At 39.7% G+C, this 20,094-nt stretch overlaps 1 protein-coding gene and 1 long non-coding RNA gene across 5 annotated transcripts in view; one reads left to right on the forward strand and one right to left on the reverse strand.

Annotated features, from left to right (window-relative positions):
• Nucleotides 1-20,094, reverse strand: part of RINT1 (RAD50 interactor 1) — a 29,799-nt gene that overhangs the window by 7,179 nt on the left and 2,526 nt on the right. For all 4 annotated transcript variants that reach the window (XM_053897443.1, XM_019451215.2, XM_053897444.1 and 1 more), the window contains exons 3-11: nucleotides 17,297-17,481; nucleotides 12,938-13,179; nucleotides 9,566-9,739; nucleotides 9,317-9,466; nucleotides 8,576-8,732; nucleotides 5,685-5,795; nucleotides 5,360-5,585; nucleotides 4,702-4,839; nucleotides 2,832-3,031 (exon numbers count right to left, since the gene is read on the reverse strand). In XM_053897443.1, the coding sequence (XP_053753418.1) occupies nucleotides 2,832-3,031; nucleotides 4,702-4,839; nucleotides 5,360-5,585; nucleotides 5,685-5,795; nucleotides 8,576-8,732; nucleotides 9,317-9,466; nucleotides 9,566-9,739; nucleotides 12,938-13,179; nucleotides 17,297-17,481 (1,583 nt within the window). The remainder of the gene's footprint in view (nucleotides 1-2,831; nucleotides 3,032-4,701; nucleotides 4,840-5,359; nucleotides 5,586-5,684; nucleotides 5,796-8,575; nucleotides 8,733-9,316; nucleotides 9,467-9,565; nucleotides 9,740-12,937; nucleotides 13,180-17,296; nucleotides 17,482-20,094) is intronic.
• Nucleotides 5,499-19,157, forward strand: LOC128775563 (uncharacterized). The gene is made up of 2 exons (XR_008420348.1): nucleotides 5,499-5,609; nucleotides 18,739-19,157. It is a non-coding gene; the product is annotated as an uncharacterized LOC128775563 (long non-coding RNA).

The following is a 20,094-nucleotide window of genomic DNA, read 5'->3' on the forward strand; positions in this document are numbered from 1 at the left end:
AGGCAATACAAGAGCATTAGTGATTTTTATTTTAAGCGTTCACAGGCTGAAAGACCATGAAAATGGGTAAATAACTTCTTATATTAAACAGAATTTGTAAAATCATAACATACAAGGACAAAAAATTCATTCATGATTTGAGGAGCTACTCTAAATTTGGTTATTCTTCTGCTGACAGAAGGACCCAGTTAATTCAGCAGCGCATTACAAATTTCCTAAGGACAGGGATGATGGCCAATTCATCTTCGTTAACAGACTATGGCACCAAGTAAAAGTAGTTAATGATGTTCCACAAATAATTCGTTGAAGCTAAAAATCTGGCTTCGAATGAGTCTCTTATTAGATCATCTGGCACGAGAATCAGGAATGACAATTTGTTTTATGACAAAGCTTAGCAGAAAATGGAGCAGTGTGGGGGCTGAGTGAAAAAAGTACTTACTAAAATGAGGAAAACAACACATAAAAGTACACAATGAGAATTGTGTAGCATACGCAATAGAATACAGCCCATGTGTTCTAATTAGGTGACTTTATAAACAAATGCCATTAGTCAGTACACTCTATATTCATTTTATGAAATAATTATTTTGTGTCTTATCTTCCTTGCTTAGCAGAATGATACTATGAATGTGGATCTCAGTTAACATTTTTGTTGAAAAAGGCTTTTAAGTCCCAGCCAGAGTCCAGAATATAAACTATGTTTATCAGGTTTTTATCTTATTTATGTCTGTTATTACATTTATTTTTGTTTCCTATTTTTTTAATTAATTACCCTGTATGTAATTAAGATAAAGACTTTTCTGTTTTGTTTATTCTTTCACAGTAAAGGAATACATTTTCTATATAATGCGTTAGCAGTATATGCTTTTTGTTAGAAATTCATAATGTAAAATATATTATTTTTAATAAAAACTTAAAAAAACAAACATATATCTATTCTTATTATGTTTTCAAGACTCTGTCCTTAACCTGGACATTGAGTATTTTTAAATGCCTATGTTTGATTGTATTTCATTTCTGCTTTTTTTTATTACATTAAGACTTGACAATATACAGACATTTTAATTTACCTTGTCCACCTCTGTGACTCATGTGAACACACTCAAAAATTATGTTTTCTAGTATACTATGAACTTATCACCAATCCTCAGTTAATCAAGCTTTCGAATTATTCTACCCTGGAATTTTTCAATTCCCACTTTATCTACCACATTTAAAAAGTGGTATTATTAAGTCTTTAGTTGACATTATAGTTGTTGTGTTGTTTTACTTTCCTATTTTCATTTCATGACACAATCATATAATACTTTACATTTACAATGTACCTTAGTACAGTTTGGTTTTTTTTTTCCATTTAATGTATACTTCACTGTTTTATGGTCATGCAAATTCTCTGTTAATACTTTCTGTCATGAAACCTACTTCATGGGACACAGTGGTGAAAACCCAAGCTGATTTCTGTATCTATACACATGATCAGGGAATAGTGATTCCAAACCCAAGAGCACCCTGTCCAAGAAGTTCCTGGAGCTCCTCTGAGGTCATTCTAATATCTAAACATCATCAAAGGAATTAATCTATGTTAAAGTTTTAAAGGCTAATTAAGTTTCTTCATTTTTGGCTAGAAATACATATTGGAAAATCTGGTTAGCAAAAGCCTTGAAAACCAGTATAGTCCTTGGATTAATAAAAAGAGTAAACAGAAATTATTTAATAATTGTATTTAGGCAGACCAAATGAATGTGTGTGGAGAAAGGAAGGATAAATAAAATTCTTGGAGGCAAAAGGCCTTACAGTACTTGCTAACCAGACCCAAGGTTTTGATTTTTAGATTTATTTAAGACACCTCCCACTATAAGAAATTAACTTTCTTGGATGATGTGATAATGGTATTGTGGTTATGGGTGTTTTTGGTTTTTTTTTAAGGAATTATTTTAGAGATACATTTTGAAATATTTATCATGAAATATACCTTAAGATCTTCAAAATAATCAAGTGTGGGAGGTAGAGAAGAGGCTTAAATAAAACAAAATTGGTACAAGAAGCTGGATGACAGGAACATAGGAGTTCATTTTATTATTCTACTTACTCATGTTTTAAAGGCATTCAAAGGGTATCAAATGTTATTTTTATTACTTTTATTTTACTTTGTTATGTAATCTTTACCCCAATGTGGGCTTGAACTCACGATCCTGAGACCAACAGGCGCAGGCTCTACCGACTGAGCGAGCCAGGTGCCCCTCAGATGGTGTTATTTTATCTTCCTTAAAGTCCTGGATTTTATAGATTTTGACACCATTTCTCACTCCTAGCTTTTTCTGAGATGGCAATTACCATACATGAATATTTCCCAAGTATAAAGTCTAATTAAGAGGAAAAAGGTTCATTCTATAGACCACTATCTTATGAGACGTTGGCTTTCTTTTCCAATGATTAAACTATTGGGATTATGTAACTATTTGCGAATTGAGAAAAACATGTAATTTAATTACACCCCCTAGGTTTGGCCTAATTGTTATTCTACTAATGTGTAATTTCTGCTTGCTGTAAATTCAAAATTTCAAAAGGTAAAACTGTTAATACTACTAACAAAAAACTGTTTAACTAAAACTGTGAAAAATCTACGATTTAATATAAAAAGCACATTAGCGGGGCACCTGGCCGGCTCAGTCGGAAGAGCATGCGACTCTTGATCTCCAGTCGTGAGTTCAAGCCTCACATTGTGTGTAGAGATTAATTTTAAAAAATAGTAAATAAACTAAAAAATATATATGTTAAAATAAATAAATAAATAAATAAATAAATAAATAAATAAAAGCACATTAACTTACAACATTGTCAGCCCAGTCTGCCAGTACTGTTGAGATATAGTTCACAGCATTGAGAATTGCGCAGTATCGAAAGCCAAGGGAAGCTCTAGTCTCTTCTTTCATCACCTGAGTTAACCGTATCCTGAAATCATCTACTAAGTCCTTCTGTAACTCCAGGAACTGTAGTTTTCTGGAAGCTGTGGGAAGATTTTTATATCTGTCTGTGGAGAAAGTTAACAAGACATGTGAAAGTTTTGGTTCTGCCCAGGACACAGTTATAGGTTTTCCCTATTGACATGCTTTGGTACCTTTGTCAAATAATCAATCAACCATCCAAGTACGGATCTATTTCTAAACTTTACAAGGTTGCAGGTTTCACAAGTATATGTACTTGTCAAAACTCACTGAACTGTATACTTCAGATTTATGTTCTCCATTGTATATAAATTACAGCTCAATTTTTTTAAATGTTAATTTTTGAGGGGGGGGAGAGAGAGACAGCTCAAGCAGGGAAGGGGCAGAGAGAGACGGAGACACAGAATCTGAAGCAGGCTCCAGGCTCCAAGCTGTCAGTACAGAGCCAGATGCGGGGCTTAAATCCACGAACCGTGACCTGAGCCAAAGTCAGATGCTTAACCAACAGAGCTGCCCAGGCGCCTCACAGTTTAATTTTTTAAAGGCATGAGGAAATTATAGATGGGCCCTGATTTATTATGGTTCAACTTAAGATTTTTCAAGTTTACAATGGTACAAAAGCTATACACATTTATAGAAATTACTTTGAATATTTTATTTGGATCTCTTCCCAGGCTGGCAATATGGGATACAACCCTCTCATGATCCTGGGCAGCGGGAGAGCGGCATATCTCCATCAGCCATGGGATCATGAGGGTCAACAACCAATGCACTTACAGCCATTTTGTCCTCACACAACCATTCTTTTTTTCACTGTCAGTACAGTATTTAATAAATTACATGAGATATTCAACATTTTATTATAAAGTAGGTTAGGTGTACGAAATGCATTTTTGACTTAAAATGTTTAACTTAGGATACCTTCATCAGGATGTAGCCCCACTGTAAGTCACAGATCTGTATGATAAGGTTTTGGGGTAATGGTGGGGTTTGGAGGTGGGTCCTGCCCCCATGCTTTAATAAAATCACCTTTTTGCACCAAAGACGTCTTCAAGAATTCTTTCTTGGCCGTCAGCTCCGAACCCCACCATCACCCCAAAACCTCATCATGTATATATAATAACCACCCCATTTCAGGGCACCTGGGTGGCTCAGTTGGTTGTGTCCACCTGACTCTTGATTTCAGCTCAGGTCATGATATCACGGCTCGTAAGATGGAGCCCTGTGTCAGTCTCTGTGCTGACGGTGCGAAGCCTGCTTGGGATTTCTCTCTCTCTCTCTCTCTCTCTCTCTCTCTCTCTCTCTCTCTGCCCCTCCCCCCCCCAATAAATAAAAATAAAACTTTTTTAAAAATCACCCTATTTCTTCAACAAAAAAATGACTTCTTTTTTAAAGGAAGGAGAAACTATGACAGAAGACTGTCATAGAAGTCTCGTGTCAGATGACACGTGTTTTAAAACGAAACGTCTCGTGTTGTTTTGACACGTCTCGTCAGATGACTCGTGTTTTAAAAAGCACGAGTTCTTCAGGGCGCCTGAGTGGCACATTCAGTTGAACGCCTGACCTCAGCTCAGGTCATGATCTCACAGTTTGTGAGTTCGAGCCCCGGACTTTGGATCCTCTGTCCCTATCTGTCTCTGCTCCTCCCCCACTTGTGTGCACGCATGCGCTCACTCTCTCTTTCATTCTCTCTCTCAAAAGAAAAAAAAAAAAGCTTACCTAAAAGAAAGCTGTATCTTGAAAGACTTATACTTACCAGTTATAACCAAGAGTAGCGTCATAAAAGTTTCTGCACAGTCTGGAACTTTCATCTCGTCCACATCAGTGATATCCTTATATTGGGATATCCAAGCAGCTTCTGATGAAAGCATTGAGTCCATTTTTTGAAGAGCAACTGATATGCAGAAAAAGGGAACAGGTCAATTAAGTAGTTACAGTCATTCTTAATTTTCAGCACAGGTTTTTAGGAGTAATGGTTTTTCTGTAAAAAACAAACAAACAAAAAACCAAATCTACAACCTCCCACCGGTTGCACTATATTTAATACGCTCTGTGTTAGGGTTGAACAAGATTGCCTACTTCTCTCCGCCACCCCTACCCCAAATCTTCAAAATAGTTAAACTGATTAGACAAGCTACATCCAACAGACACTACAAAGAACAGGAAGTACTATGGTACAATCTATAAAACAGCTGTATCCTATACTGGCTTGACTCTTCCACTCTAGAAATGTGGATGGTGCAAGTACAAGAAAAACTGGTTTGATGGGAAGAAAAGGCAACTTGGTAAACCTTAACCAAGAAAAATTCAGATGCCTCTAGTTTCTACCCAGAGCTGGTGGAGAAAAACACCAAAAGTTAATACACACAAAAGGAGATAATATGCTGTCCACTTGATGGCTACTGAACACTTACATTTTCTCTCCACAGTCAACCACCTCTGAAAACAGGTGTCCTCTGACAGAATATGCATACAGTTGGCAAAAGTGCTGGGATAGCCATAAAGACTGTGCAGCTCCCTTTCGAACAAAAGCACCTCATCCACCAGATGACAGAAGAGATTGTCATCATAGAGCAGACATGGGATGTCTGCAGCTAACTTCTCAAGAACGAGCATCATGAGGCCCCGGGAAAATTCAAGCTGAAAGAAACATGTAAGCAGGAGGTAAGGTAAATGACAGATTATTCGCGGACACACACAACTCTAAAACTGGAACAATTTAAGAACACAGTTTCTTACCCTTGCATTTACCGAAGGGCCTACTTTGTCTAATATTGGCTGAATCTTCTCATCCAGAAACTGAGTGTGATTCCCAATCCACATAAGTACCTGAGCCAAGTACCATTCAGGCTAAGGAAGGAAGTTAAAATAGTCTGAATTCTTAAGTCATTCTGACCAGAAAGTTACAATTAAATGGTTCTAGTTAATTGTATACACATAGCACTTACACAAATTAGGTGAAGATTCTTATAAAAGAACACAATTTCTGCTCTGAACTTTAATCAGATGTTTCCCAATGTACTCCCAACAAATTCCCAAAGGTGGCGTAAGTCAGTAAACTCATAAATTTACAATACTGTATGTGTTGAAAACATAGCACTTTGGAGATATGTAAAATGATGAGCATTACAAAGAACCGATGGCCTTTAATTTTGTTTTGTGTTCGGTTTTTTTGTAAATTACGTTCCAAAATAACTTTTAAACCTGATTTTCTTCTGGTTTGTCTTTTCAAAAGGTAAAGTAAGAAAAAAATATGCCTTAAAACAGGTAAAATCATAGAAAAGTAAATGTAAATAGGCAGCTTTTTAAATTGTCCCTAGAGATGATTCTACAAACCTTCCAAGTTTTGTTGGACAGGCATTCAAAAACATTTACTGAGTGGTAAATCCCTGTTATGTGCTAGATGCTGGAAATACAAAAGTGAGTAAGGGGCATCCCTAATCTCAGGGGCTGTGTAGTTTAGGCTTGATGACAGAGTGGAAATGTACTTTAGAAAGGAATCAACATGGGGTGCCTGGGTGGCTCAGTTAGTTAAGTGTCCAACTTCGCCTCAGGTCATGATCTTGGGGTTCGTAGGTTCGAGCCCCATGTCAGGCTCTGTGCTGACAGCTCGGAGCCTGGAGCCTGCTTCAGATTCTGTGTCTCCCTCTCTCTCTGCCCCTCCCTCGCTCATACTCTGCCTCTCCTTCCCTCTCTCTCTTTCTCAAATATAAATATTAAAAAAAAAATTAAAATAATTTAAAAAAAAGAAAGGAATCAACATAACTCACAATTTTCTAACCTCAAATTCTTACTGCCTCTCTACATCTGTAGGTTTATTGCCTTGTCTCGCTACTTACTAATTGGTTCTATTCTTCTTTCTACCAACACCTCATCCAAAAAAGGAGGAGATCCATAAAGTACAACAGAATAAACTGAATTTAAGACCCAGAAATCCAACTGCCACTCAACTCCTTCCCGTGCAAACATAACTCCCTATCCCTTGACCCCTTTAAAATTCTATAAAGCCTATAAACTCATTTATAAATGCCACATACAATGCCTGGGGTAAGCCTGGTGCAATAACATATAATTCAAAACACTGAAATGAACCACTCTGCTACTTTGCACTGCATTAAATGTAGCAAAACTTAAGGATAAATAAGGTAGTCTCCACCCCCTGGCAACAGAGTTCTAATTCTCAATAAATTCAATCAAATTTCATTAAAAACAAATGCCTGATTGTTTTTCCGGTCAAGTTAAAGAAAAATCTCAAGAATATCTCCAATATAGGGGCACCTGGTGGCTCAGTCATTTGAGCGTCCGACTCTTGATTTTGGGTCAGGTCATCCAGAGTCCTGGGATCGAGCCCCGCATTGGGCTCCGCACTGAGCATGGAGCTGCTTAAGATTCTTTCTTCCTTCCTTCCTTCCTCCCTTCCTCCCTCCCTCCCTCCCTCCCTCCTTCCCTTCCTTCTTCCTTCTTCCTCCCTTCCTTCTTCCTTCCTTCCTCCTTCTTCCTTCCTTCCTCCTTCTTCCTTCCTTCCTCCCTCCTTCCTTCCTTCCTCCCTCCTTCCTTCCTCCTTCCTTCCTCCCTCCTTCCTTCCTTCCTTCTTCCTTCCTTCCTCCTTCCTTCCTTCCTCCTTCCTTCCTCCCTCCTTCCTTCCTTCCTCCTTCCTTCCTTCCTCCTTCCTTCCTTCCTCCTTCCTTCCTTCTTCCTTCCTTCCTTCTTCCTTCCTTCCTTCCTTCCTCTCTCTCTCTCTCTCTCTCCCCTGCCCCCCTGTCCCTCTGTTCCTCCTCACTCACTCACCTCTTTCTCTAAAAAAAAAAAAAAAACAAAGAAACAAACAAAAAACAGAGTATCTCCAATATACATGGCTGTAATCCCTCAGCTAAAATGCTGGTGAGATGGTGAGAATTTCCTCAAAGCCATCCCCATCATTCCTTACTTTCTTGTACACACACAAATCATTTAATGTTTTAAAATTTTTTTAAGCTTTTCACTTATTTTTTAAATGGTTATCCATTTTTGAGAGAGAGAGAGGGAGGGAGGGAGGAGGGGAGAGAGACAGAGAGAGAGAGAGCGAGTGGGGAAGGGGCAGAGAGGGAGACAGAGAATCCCAAGCAGGCTCCACACCATTAGCACAGAGCCTGATGCAGGGCTTGAACTGTGAGATCGTGATCTGAGCCCCAACCAAGTGTCAGATGCCCAACCAACTGAGCCACCCAGGCACCTCAGCCATAAATCATGGTAGCATCAGCACTCTGTTCAAAAGCGAATACTCGACTATCTGTGGACTTTCACATCTCTCTCTGATATATATATATAAGCCTGAAGGAGCAATTCGCACAGTGAAACACGTGGAGCCAGTTGTCACAAGTGCCCCCAACAAATGTCACAGCACACCCAAGGGGCAACTTGAGACACTGGTGAGATGACGTGCTAATGAGTGAGCGTATCACTCACAAGTGGCATATCAACACAAGTCCCAAAATAGATCTATTAAGGCAAGGACAAAACAGGAATTTAGCTCTTCAGAGAAAAAACAGAAATGTGAATGGGATCGGATTTTAACTTAAACCAGAAAGAGGATCGGGACGCTTAACAACTGCTATTAATAACAACGAAGGACAAGAGTTGGCAAAGCACACCTTGCTTATAACATTAGTCTGTCGGTTCCCTCGGAAGTGATACCTGAACCTTTTCTGAAGGGGAGTCAGCATAATCTGGATGGGCAGGATGACAGACGGGGATGCAGGAAGACAGTATTTTTCTGGAAGTTGTTTTGGCTCAGTAAGTAATTCATCTCTGACATAGTCAAGTCAAGGAAAAAGACAAGGATACAAAAAAATATATATGCATGGATATATGGATATATACACATATATACACACACACGTGTATGTATGTACAGATACACAATATACTTTTCTAACAAATATATAAGATACTAAGTAAAATTAATTATAAGACATAATTTTACATTGCATATGATTTCGTAAAAAGTGCATGAAATATGTTATTAGAATTACCCTGTCTTTCCTAACATAAAAAACAGTAGTGAGGAAGGAAACACAATCAAGAATTCCTTTATTAACACTAGATTACTAAACTTTCCTCCCTATTGCCCATTTTTTTTTCTGTCGTCCCAAGAGACTTACGTGTGATATAAACCTGGGTCAGTCATATATTTCAGACTGACCCCCGCTCCCCCCAACGCTATTCACTCTGAAGGGCACAATCCACCACTCTGCGGGTATATACAGATCAAGTCCAAACCTAGTACTACTGTTTGGCTTCTTGGTCCCTTTCAAAAAGTTTTACTCTCTAGCCACAAATCCACTCTCGAAAAAAAAAGCAATTTTAGTAAGTTTTATCTCCAACAAAGATACGAGGTTTGCAGTTTCAGAAGCTGGCAAAACAGTGTCTCCAGGTTACTGTATATCTCAGGGGCACCTGCTGGGCGACTCAAGCCAACAGTCTGAGACTGGGGGGGTGTGATGAATGGCCAGTGAAGCTGGGCTAAAACTTCCTCAAAATCACTGTAACAGAAAAAGCAACACACGTATCTCAGTAAAATACAATGGTCACCGAATATCCATGTGAAAGCACTACCATGAAATAACAGGTGAATTCCTTACCTTGTAAGTTTGTCCTTGAGGATCTTATGCCAGAATTTAACAGTGGCTCTCGTGAAAGCAAGAAGATGAGCACAAGATGATTCCTGAAGCTTGATGTCAAGTTCCACCATAGACACCAGAGTAGAGGCTGCCTCTGGGACGTTATTGGTCATCAGATATTGCTGAATGTTATCACTGCAAAATGAGGCAAAGCAAACTTCAAAGATAGTCTGTCAAAATTCCAAGTGCAGCAAAAATGACATCTCCCTCCTGTGGTATATAAGGTTCCATGCAAGGAAGAAGGAGGCAGCCAGAAGTGGCTTTCTTTTTACCAATGTGGCCAAAGCTTAACATTTTTTTCTAGGAAAGCCAGAAATCAAGACTTTCATGCAAAATCAATTAATCAAATCCTTTGAAACAAGCCAAATAAAAGATGTCTTCAGGACAAATTTATCCCGTGAGCCACCATTTTGGCTTATTTGACTTCATAGAGCAAAACATTTTATTTAAAAATGAGATGTTGTGTGTCAACTATACTTGAGTAAAAAATTAAAGGGGAGCCTGGGGGGCTCAGTCCGTTAGGTGACTGGCTTTGGCCCAGGTCACGATCTCACGGTTCATGAGTTTGAGCCCTGCATCGGGCTCTGTGCTGACAGCTCAGAGCCTGGACTCTGCTTCTGATTCTGTGTCTCCCTCTCTCTGCACCTCCCCTGCTCATGCTCTCTCTCTGTCTCTCAAAAAATAAATAAATGTTGAAAAAAATAATTTAAAAAATTAAAATGAGGAAAAATGAAAATGAGATGTTTCTTTGGATAAAAACAACATCTCATAGCTTAAACAGCTAAGAATAAGGAACAAAATGTGACCTTGTCAATAACTGACCTTGGTTCAGGAGCCGCCCCCTGTAAGAAACCTGAGGCAGGAGTGTACCTCCAGGCATCCTCTGCCGGCCGCCAAAGTGCTGGGACTCCAGTCCCCCGTTTGGTGTATGTTCCTGGGGCACACACGGCATCCTCCTTAGGAACAGGAATGTGTATTTCCTGCCGAGCTCCACTATGCGCTAGCATTTTTTCCTCTCCTCTGAGAGCTGCTTGTGTTTTTCACGGTCACTGCTTCAGGCCTCAGCAAGAATACTTAGCTCGTGTTTTTGTATTATTCTATTTATTCCTGTCAGCTCTTGTGGCCATCCCTTACTCCCATTCTCTCATTTTTCTTTCTTCTCTTTCTCTAATCATTTTTATTAAGATTTCCAACCAGTTTTGTCTTTTGTAGCTACTACCAGAATTGAAAGCACTCTTTTGTCCCATTGGGTGTCAAGAAACCCATCATTTCTGCATTTAAAGCACCAGTAGTTTTTTTTTTGTTTTTTTTTTTTATGGACTTGTTCTTTTCTTGTTGTTTTTAAAGTTTATTTATTTATTTTGAGAGAGTGCATGTGTGTGAGGGAGGTGGAAGGGCAGAGAGTGAGGGAGAGAGAGAATCCTAAGCAGGCTCCACGCTGTCAGCTCAGAGCCCGACACAGGATTGGAACCCACGAACTGTGAGCTCATGACCTGAGCTGAAATCAAGAGTCGGACGCTCCAGTGACTGAGCCACCAGGATACCCGTTTATGGGCTTGTTCTGATGGTCAGCATGCACGGAGCCTGCTCCCCTGCAAGGTTCTTCCCTGTGCATCATGGCAAATTAAAACCTTCTTGCTGATTTCCCACTTCAAAGAAACATAAATCCAAAGTAAATGTTGCATTATGTTAAAAGGAAGACTGCTGTGTTTAAGAAATGTACAAATGTTACAAAACAATGTAAAATGTACACAAAAGCACAGAGTAAGGGAGGACTCCTTTCCAGGACACAGTGAAGTAGCTTTCCACACAACACAGCATCATGAATGGCATTCAGAGCACAGAAAAAGCTAGGGAAACAGGGTTTGTGCATAATGACACTGCGATACTATGGTATTCAAGAAGCAGAGCTAATAAAAGATGCTAGTTCTAAGGAAAAAACTAATTTTTTAAAAAAGAGAAAGTGCTACAGAATAAAAAGCAGGTTAATGTTAGAGAGAAATTAGATGAGGAAAACCTTAAAAACCCAAAGGAAGACAGAAATAGAGATTTATCACCTCGAGAGCAAAGAACATGTTGTTAAGGAGAAGTAGCTATGCTCTATTTGATTATGAACTTGATTCCTATTTCTAATATGATGCCCAGGGCAAACTTGTCTCAAACAATCCCAACACCAGAAAAAGGCTATCCATAACCATAGTCCTATGTTAATTAACCTATTGCTTTGGCTACTACAAGAGTGAGGCTTTTAAACAACTTACTCTACTTAATAATAAGGTTATTAACATTGCTCCTTATTGGTGTTTTCCTCCAGAGGAGCAAAGAAAAATGAAGTAAAAAGTAGCAAGATTTAAAATCTGTTCACCCCAAATAATTTATCCCAACAAGGAGATGATCTAAAAAGTTTAAATTGATTTCTGGAATCACTGGTAACACTACAATCTTAGGTGTATCATTGTTTCTGTAAATGTTAAACTTATACATGCAAAACAAAGACTTCACACCATGCTGAGAGGTAAAATTCTTTAAAATCTCGGGAAATACACAGGACAAAGTGATACTGCATTACTCTTTGGAAGACGTAACATAAAATATATTAACTCCGATACACAATGGGACACTAAGACTCTTGGATGACTTTTCTTCTTCAAGTCTTCCAGACAATATTAATGGTTGCTGACAGCTTTGAGCAAGAGTAGCTAAAACAAAGCACGATGGAACCATGCAGTATGGAGGGGCTGGGGGACTATATCAAAAACCAAATAATTTTGCCAATCTAGACAGAAATGTTAATTTAGCTTGTTTGAAAGACAATACCAGACACTCTCAGTTAACACTAGTGATTCAATTCAGAATTAAATTCAGAAAGAAGTGTGTACTTTTTTTCCCTCTACCCACAGGTAGCAAAACTGTTACTTAAGAATACTGTACATCTCTTATTAGAGGATTCCCATTGAAAGAAATTCAAATTTTAGAGAAAGCAATCCATTTTATTAAGTGATCGTGTCTAAAAAGTAATATTACCACATTGAAGAGTTGTTTATTAATTTGGTATTACAAATAATAGTTTTTATTTTGTGTTCACAATACAACTACAGGACTTAAAATTTTTACTTAGATCACTTTCTTTCAAATGCAAATTAAGCTCCCTGAAAAGTTTATGTTCATTCACAAAAAAGGAAAAGAATCATTATAATACTATTTTCATAACAACCAGGAAAATTACATTATTATAATCTTTAATTAACTCAATTATTTAATGGCATGCATGCACTGCTAAGACAGAGCCTCAAAGGAAAATAATAATTATGAGAACAAAGAAGCCCTTTTTACCTTAGTTCTTCAATTTGTGAAATCCATTTAAGGTAAGCAAGATGGCGCTCAATCTCTTCAATTTGGTTAATCATGGCCCCCAGATCTTCCATCCAGGGCTGTGCGGTCAGCAAATGGCTGTTAATGGAACTGAAGAGATGAGTTTCTTGCTCCAGAAACTGATTAAGAAATTGCTTTGATTCTTCTGCATTTTTTAAGGCACTCTGAATTCTTTTAGGGATTTCTGATGAAATTGTAAGTACCTGATTGTAACAAAAACAAAAAACAGCAGCAATCAGATAAAATTTTCACACTTTTTTTTTTTTAATGTTTATTTTTGAGAGAGAAAAAGCACCACTGGGGGAGGGATAGAGAGAAAGGGAGACAGAGGATCGGAAAGTGGGTTCTGAGCACAGAGCCCGATGCAGGGCTCAAACTCAAGACCCACAAGATCATGACCTGAGCAGAAGTCAGACGCTTAACTGACTGAGCCACCCAGGAGCCCCCTTGTAATGTTTTAATTAGATTATCATCTTCAAAATACATGTTTGTTCTAAAAGAATTGAAAATTGTCAATTATAAGCTTCAAAAGAAAGGTGCGATTTCTGCCTCCTGCACCAACCAAACCTAAACACAAAATGCCGTACGTGGGGATGTGTGGGCAGCAGCAGATGCCCCTGTAAGCACCTCTGCATCTTTCATGAAGCTCAGCACTTTAGAGGGTCCAGACAGAGAATTTTCTTATGCTTTATCTACCAAACACTTTCCTTCAAAAAAAAATGAAGTTCTATTCTAAAAGTCTGAGTACATGTTTGTTGCAAAAGTGACCCTGGTGATTCTGATTCACGTCTACGGCAAGAACCATTGACTTGGGAAGATAATATACAGGTAACGCCTTTAGATGTGGTATTTACTAATTCTTCTTCTAGCACATGGAAAAACATATACAAGTATTAGGTATCAATACAACATAAAGACTATTCTAGAGGAATTGCAATTGAATCTAGACTGATTAGACACTTTGTGCGAGGCACTGTGCTAGGAACAGATAAATAAGACATGGTGTCTGCCCTTAAGCTCAGTTCATATGGGAGAGAAATGGAAGCAAATAACTACTGTATTATGGGACTGATGCAATAAAAGATAGATGCTAGGTACAATGGTGTCCGAAGGTAGTGCCTCCCAAACCTGAATGTACACAGGAATTGCCTAGACAGCTGGTGTAATGCAAATGCGAGTTGTTAAGTCTGAAGTAGGGACTGACATTCTGCGTTTCCAACAAGCTCCCACGCTTTGGATAATGAGGTGTTGAGATGCAAGGCAACTGGGCTTACATGGCTCCTGCAAAGACCTCTACAGTGCCGGTGGGAATTTTCTGGGGAACTTTGGAAGGAAAGGACATTCCAGACAAAAGGAACGGCTCAGTCATAATGAGAGACCAGCAAAGCTGAGTAAGGCACAGAATACAGTTCAAGAACACATAGAAAGAAGAGACGACCCTAGGGGCACCTGGGTGGCTCAGTCGGGTCGGACTACAGCTCAGGTCATATCTTGAGGTTCATGGGTTCGAGCCCCACATCTGTGATGTCAGCTCAGAGCCTGGAGCCTGCTTTGGATTCTGTGTCTCCTTGTCTCTATGCCCCTCCCCTGCTCATCCTCTGTCTCTCTCTGTCTCTCAAAAATAAATAAATAATGTTAAAAGAAAAAAAAAAAAAAAAGAAGAGACAAACCTAGATTGGTAGGGAGAGGCGAGATCAGAGAAGCATCTTGTGCCTTAGAAGGATATGGGCTTTTTCCAACAGGCAATGGGAATCCATTAAGAGTTTAAAAAAAATTTTTGTTAACGTTTATTCATTTTTTGAGAGACTGAGCATGAGCAAGGGAGAGGCAGAGAGAGAGAGGGAGTCACAGAATCTGAAGCAGGCTCCAAGCTCTGAGCTGTCAGCACAGAGCCTGACACAGGGCTCGAACTCACTCACAAGACCGTAGGATCATGACCTGAGCTGAAGTCAGACGCTCAACCGACTGAGCCACCCAGGCGCCTCACCATTAAGAGTTTTTAATAAGGGAATCATTCAGTTAGATTTATGATTTGGAAAGTCAGGGACGGCTGGCTGGCGTAGTTGGGGGAGCACGAGACTCCTGATGTAGGGGTTGTAAGTTTGAGCCCTGTGTTGGGTATAGAGATTACTTAAAATAAAAAATCTAAAAAAAAAAAGGTAATGTGATAAACAATTATGTTTATTCTCATATTATTTGTAGTACTAAAAAGTGGAAACAGCAAAAATGTCCACTAGTAAGGGCCTAGTTAAATTACGTACAACCATAGTTGAATACCATAAAACCATTCAAAAAGAGAGATCTATATACATTGATAGGAAAGCAAGTCATGTATTACATTAATTATAAAAAGTTAAGCCATGAATATTTTAAGTATACATGCGCTTACACAATACAGAAAAGACTGTAACTATATTTTATATATATTTGCTTATTCACACATGATACCATTTCTGTAATGGATAAAAATGAGAGATGGTTACTGCGGGATGGGAAGGAAGCAGAAGACGGGCAAACTGCCATCCAGTGTGTGAGAGGCTGCAGCCCTAAACTGGGTGAACTGGGTGGCGGCAGAGACAGGAAGGGGGCAAAGGTCAGATGTTCTGGAGATGGGATAGAGGAGGCAGGATGACGATCTTAGTAAGGTTCCCAGGCTTCAGGCCCGGGTGACAGGCAGATAGTGGCGCCATTTTCCAAGAAAGGGAAGCATGTGAAGACACAGAGCAGTACAGTTTGGGACATGCTGAATTTAAGGTTCAGTTAGGGGCTTTGGCAGCAGCTTCTGGGGTCATCGGAGAAACAAGCCTGGTTGGGAAGTGGAGACAGACACAAAGAAAGGGGACTTCTTGAGGCTAGCACTGGCTAAGAGATGAGGGGGGAGTGTTCTGTTTTCAGGAAGAGCCGTGGGCGTGTCCCTACGCTGAGGGGACAGGACTGGCTGAGGAGCAGAGGAGGAAACTATAAAACCACGAAGCAACATCACTCCGGTGGCAGGTAGAATCTGAGGCACGAGGACAGCCGTAGACTGATCTTCGGCTGAATGAAGAAGTAGACATGGCTGCAAAGAAGTTTGTGGAATGTGGGGTAGACTGTTCAATAGAGTCATGCTAAGCGGCCTTCATCTTTTCTATTTGGGAAGACAGAAGGGCCAGATGGGGTAGGTATCCTGGGGAGAATTTGTAAGAACAAATGAGGGGAGTGGCAGAGGAGCCGACCTTCCAAAGGAAGGAGCCCTGGAGACCACATATCAGGGCTGGCATCCATCCGCTCAGCCCGTGACTTCCTCAGAGAGCCCACTACAACTTGGCCGCAGGCGTGGACGGAGGGGGTGGGGCTGGGCCATGCTTAGGAGAATAGGGCAGACATGGTGGAAAAACCGGAAAGGTGAGGGCTGAGGGGGTGGGGATGGGGGAACACAGGATGGCTATCAACCCAGGGCTAACACACGAACATACCCACACACTTAACCCAATGTAGCAGTTACATGATATAAATCTTTTATCCTTGACACACTGTTGCAAGTACTTGGATCCACTTATTTTTTTAAGATTACATTCAATAGGTTTTTTAAACACCATTTTAAGTAATAATTTCACTGTAAAAAGAAAACACCTGAAAATACAGAAAGATGTAAAGAATATGAATCACCTGTTAACCAACCACTCAGAAATAACCATTATTATGTCATACTTATTTTCAGGTTTTCTCCTCATGAGCGCACATATAAAAAGTTTGGAATGATGGTGTTATGACATTTTTGTACACCATGAATTACTTCCTTGACTTTAAAAGTCACTGTATGAAAAACTCCTTAAAATGTTAGCTGTCAGGGGTGCCTGGGTGGCTCAGTTGGTTAAGTGGCCAACTTCAGCTCAGGTCATGATCTCACGGTTTGTGAGTTCAAGCCCCAAGTCGGGCTCTGTGCTGACAGCTCAGAGCCTGGAGCCTGATTTGAATTCTGTCTCTATCTCTCTGCCCCTCCCCCACTCCCTCCCTCTCTCTCCCTCTCTCTCTCCCTCTCTCTCTCTCTCTCTCTCTCTCTTAAATAAACATTAAAAAACCATTTTTTTCATGTTAGCTGTCATTATGTTTTTAAGACCTAAATCAGATCAGCAGGAACTTTGTCTTTTACATAATTTGTAAAGTACCTAGCACATTGTAGGTCCTTAAAACCTATTAAACAGTTTTAAATGACTAGACTATTTGTCATAATCTGTATCTTCAAAATTCCCTAGAACAACAGTGATATATAATAATGGTGATGTCTATATTATGTCATTGAACAATTCTGGTATTATTTCAATGAGTTTTAATACTTGCCTGTTCTTCTAACTGCATTTTATTTTCTGTCATCTGTTCTATGAGTTTATCAAGTTTCTTTAAAGATTTAAGGTCATTTCCAACTTCTTTTTCTATAAATGCAGACACGTAGGAAGTGAGATCACCATTATCTGTATCTTCACTGACTTGTTCATTTCCAAAAAGAGCTGCAATATTTATGTCATCTAAAATGAAAGAATAACAATTATTTAACATTACCAAGCACCACAGGATTAAAGGAAATACAAAAGATATACAAAGGGGGGCACCTGAGTGGCTCAGTCAGTTAAGTGTCCGACTTCAGCTCAGGTCATGATCTCAGAGTGTGAGTTCGAGACCCACATCAGGTTCTCTGCTGTCAGCATAAAGCCTGCTTCAGATCCTCTGTCCCTCTCTCTCTCTGCTTGCATGCTCTCTTTCTCTCAAAAATAAACATTTTTTTAAAAAAGGAATTCTTTTTAAAAATGCCTTAAAAAAAGAAAAAATAGTATTGAAAGATTTTGAGTCTATGAAAAAAATTGAAAAGGTGACCAAGTAAAAACTCTTCCTTACATAAGAGTAAAAAAGTTGGGTTTTAAAAAATGTTTATTTATTTGAGAGAGAGAGCGAGAGAGAGCATGCATGGAGGAGGAGTAGAGAGAGAGAGGGAGAGAGAATCCCAAGCAGGCTCATGCTATCAATGCAGAGCCCAATGTGGATTTCACAAACCGTGAATCATGACCTCAGCTGACATCAAAGTCAGACGCCTAACTGACTGAGCCACCCAGGAGCCCCGAGTAAAAAAGTTTTAAAAGCTTCAAATGCCATTATACAAAACTTTCCATGTCAGAAAAAGGAAAAAAGGGAGCTTGAGAGAAAACACAAATTACTAAGGAAAATTCAAAATGACTGATGCAACCACTAAATTGCACAGTCCGACGTGAGGATCCTTCTGTGGCAAATAAACTAGACTCACACCAATCCACAGTGTACTTATTAAATGTGACAAAAACAGGTGATTTGGAGCCCTGAGCCATTTCTCGGGAAGAGTGGGAGCAGAGGAAACATGGACGGTGGCTGAGCAAACAATGTGCAGTGAAACCAGGAGCTCCTGGGTAGCTTTGCTCCCATCCCATTTAGCATGTGGGCAGATTTCCCAAAGAGCCCGTTCCTTACTCTCTGCCTGAAACCTAGCATTGCCTATCGTTTCCACGTCAGTTTTTCACTCTGCAAGCGTCTATACCTTCTTCCAGTATCCACAATGTTTAAGGCAAAATTAAGCAATTTAAGCTGCCTCTAATTCTTTGTGGAAAGAGGCAAGATTCAGATACATAAATAAAAAATGTTCAATTTTTATTTAAAGAAACAAACTTCTAGTAAATGCTTGATTCACTTCAAAGGCAATTAAGTGATCTTCCACTGTCCTAAATTTCTGGACCGACAGCACTGCTCCTCTCTTCCAGAGTATCTCCAGCTCTATATCTGTTCCAGGGCAGATGTGCCCTAAGAGCCAGAGAAAGCGGAAGGCCACAGCAGCTTCCTGACAAAGAAGGTAAGAGTGACAAGATTCGCAATGGCTGCCGCGTCTCTTTCCACACCACCCTGGTGTGCTGAGATACACTGTTTCCTCTGTAGTATCTGTTTCCATGTGCAGGCTATTCCCTTTTGGTAACTCATGGAATCCTTCCAGCAGAAGGTTAGGAAACTCGGTATAATGGTAGCTGCGAGCGTGCCACTGTGGGGTCCCTAGGCTCCCTGCTGCCCAACATGCTTGACTCCACTCAGTCCACAGTGTGAATTATTCCGCAGACAGGGCTTAATCTCCCTAGGTTTGAGTAGCACCTACAGATTACAAAAAAAAAAAAAAAAAAAAAAAAGATAATGTAGAAGTGTAAGAGGAACAGCAATTGATTTCCAGATGAAAGTAAGTGCTATAAAATAAGGCCCCAGAGAAAAAGCAGACTTCCTGGAAACCAAACCTTAGAATAAACCTGAACACGCAGTGCATTTCTCTACCTCAGGTTTAACTAAAGGATGTGGTCCTCCCTAAACAAACCATTCACGGTGTTTGTTTGTAAACAAATGAAAAGCTTGATTGTACTAGTGTATGTTTAGTTACAAAGACTACAGCAATTTCTAAAAAAAAAAAAAGAAAAAAGAAAAACAAAAAAAAGTGTGTGTGTGAGAGAGAAAGCTGGGGAAACAATACGGAGCCTCCTGGGGAGCAATACTGGTTGAACTTTGCCTCTGTTCTTCCTGGAGCTGCCCTTGTAGAAGTTGGCTCTTCACCAAAAATGAAGTTTTAAGAAAGCAGCAATGAGAGAAGGCAAGAGGTTAGACAAGAGATTATGATCAGCCTCATTACGAAACAACTGTTACTTCTGATCAAATGAAAATATGAAAAGAGAGAGAGAGATGCCTAAATGCAAAATGTAACTGTCAGATTTTGCTCGTTTAGGATTAAGAGAATACATACCAATGTGTTTAGTACTAGGTTATGTTCCTCCCCCAGCCCCCAAACCCTAATTTTCCTTTGTTCTATTCAACTTATGAGTATTCAAAGTGCGTCATGTGCTATGAGAAGCAGTAGCCCACCAGTAACTAGGAGCAAAACTAGCATAAATCTATGCCTTGATATCCCAACTATAAATTGTACCATTTGCCCAGCTGACACCTAAAGGTTATACATGGCATTAAAATCCATGTTTCCTGGGGCGCCTGGGTGGCGCAGTCGGTTAAGCGTCCGACTTCAGCCAGGTCACGATCTCACGGTCCGTGAGTTCGAGCCCCGCGTCAGGCTCTGGGCTGATGGCTCAGAG

Source organism: Panthera pardus, unplaced genomic scaffold (assembly GCF_024362965.1).
Source record: "Panthera pardus isolate Hobbes unplaced genomic scaffold, ASM2436296v1 HiC_scaffold_8, whole genome shotgun sequence".
NCBI lineage: Eukaryota > Metazoa > Chordata > Mammalia > Carnivora > Felidae > Panthera > Panthera pardus.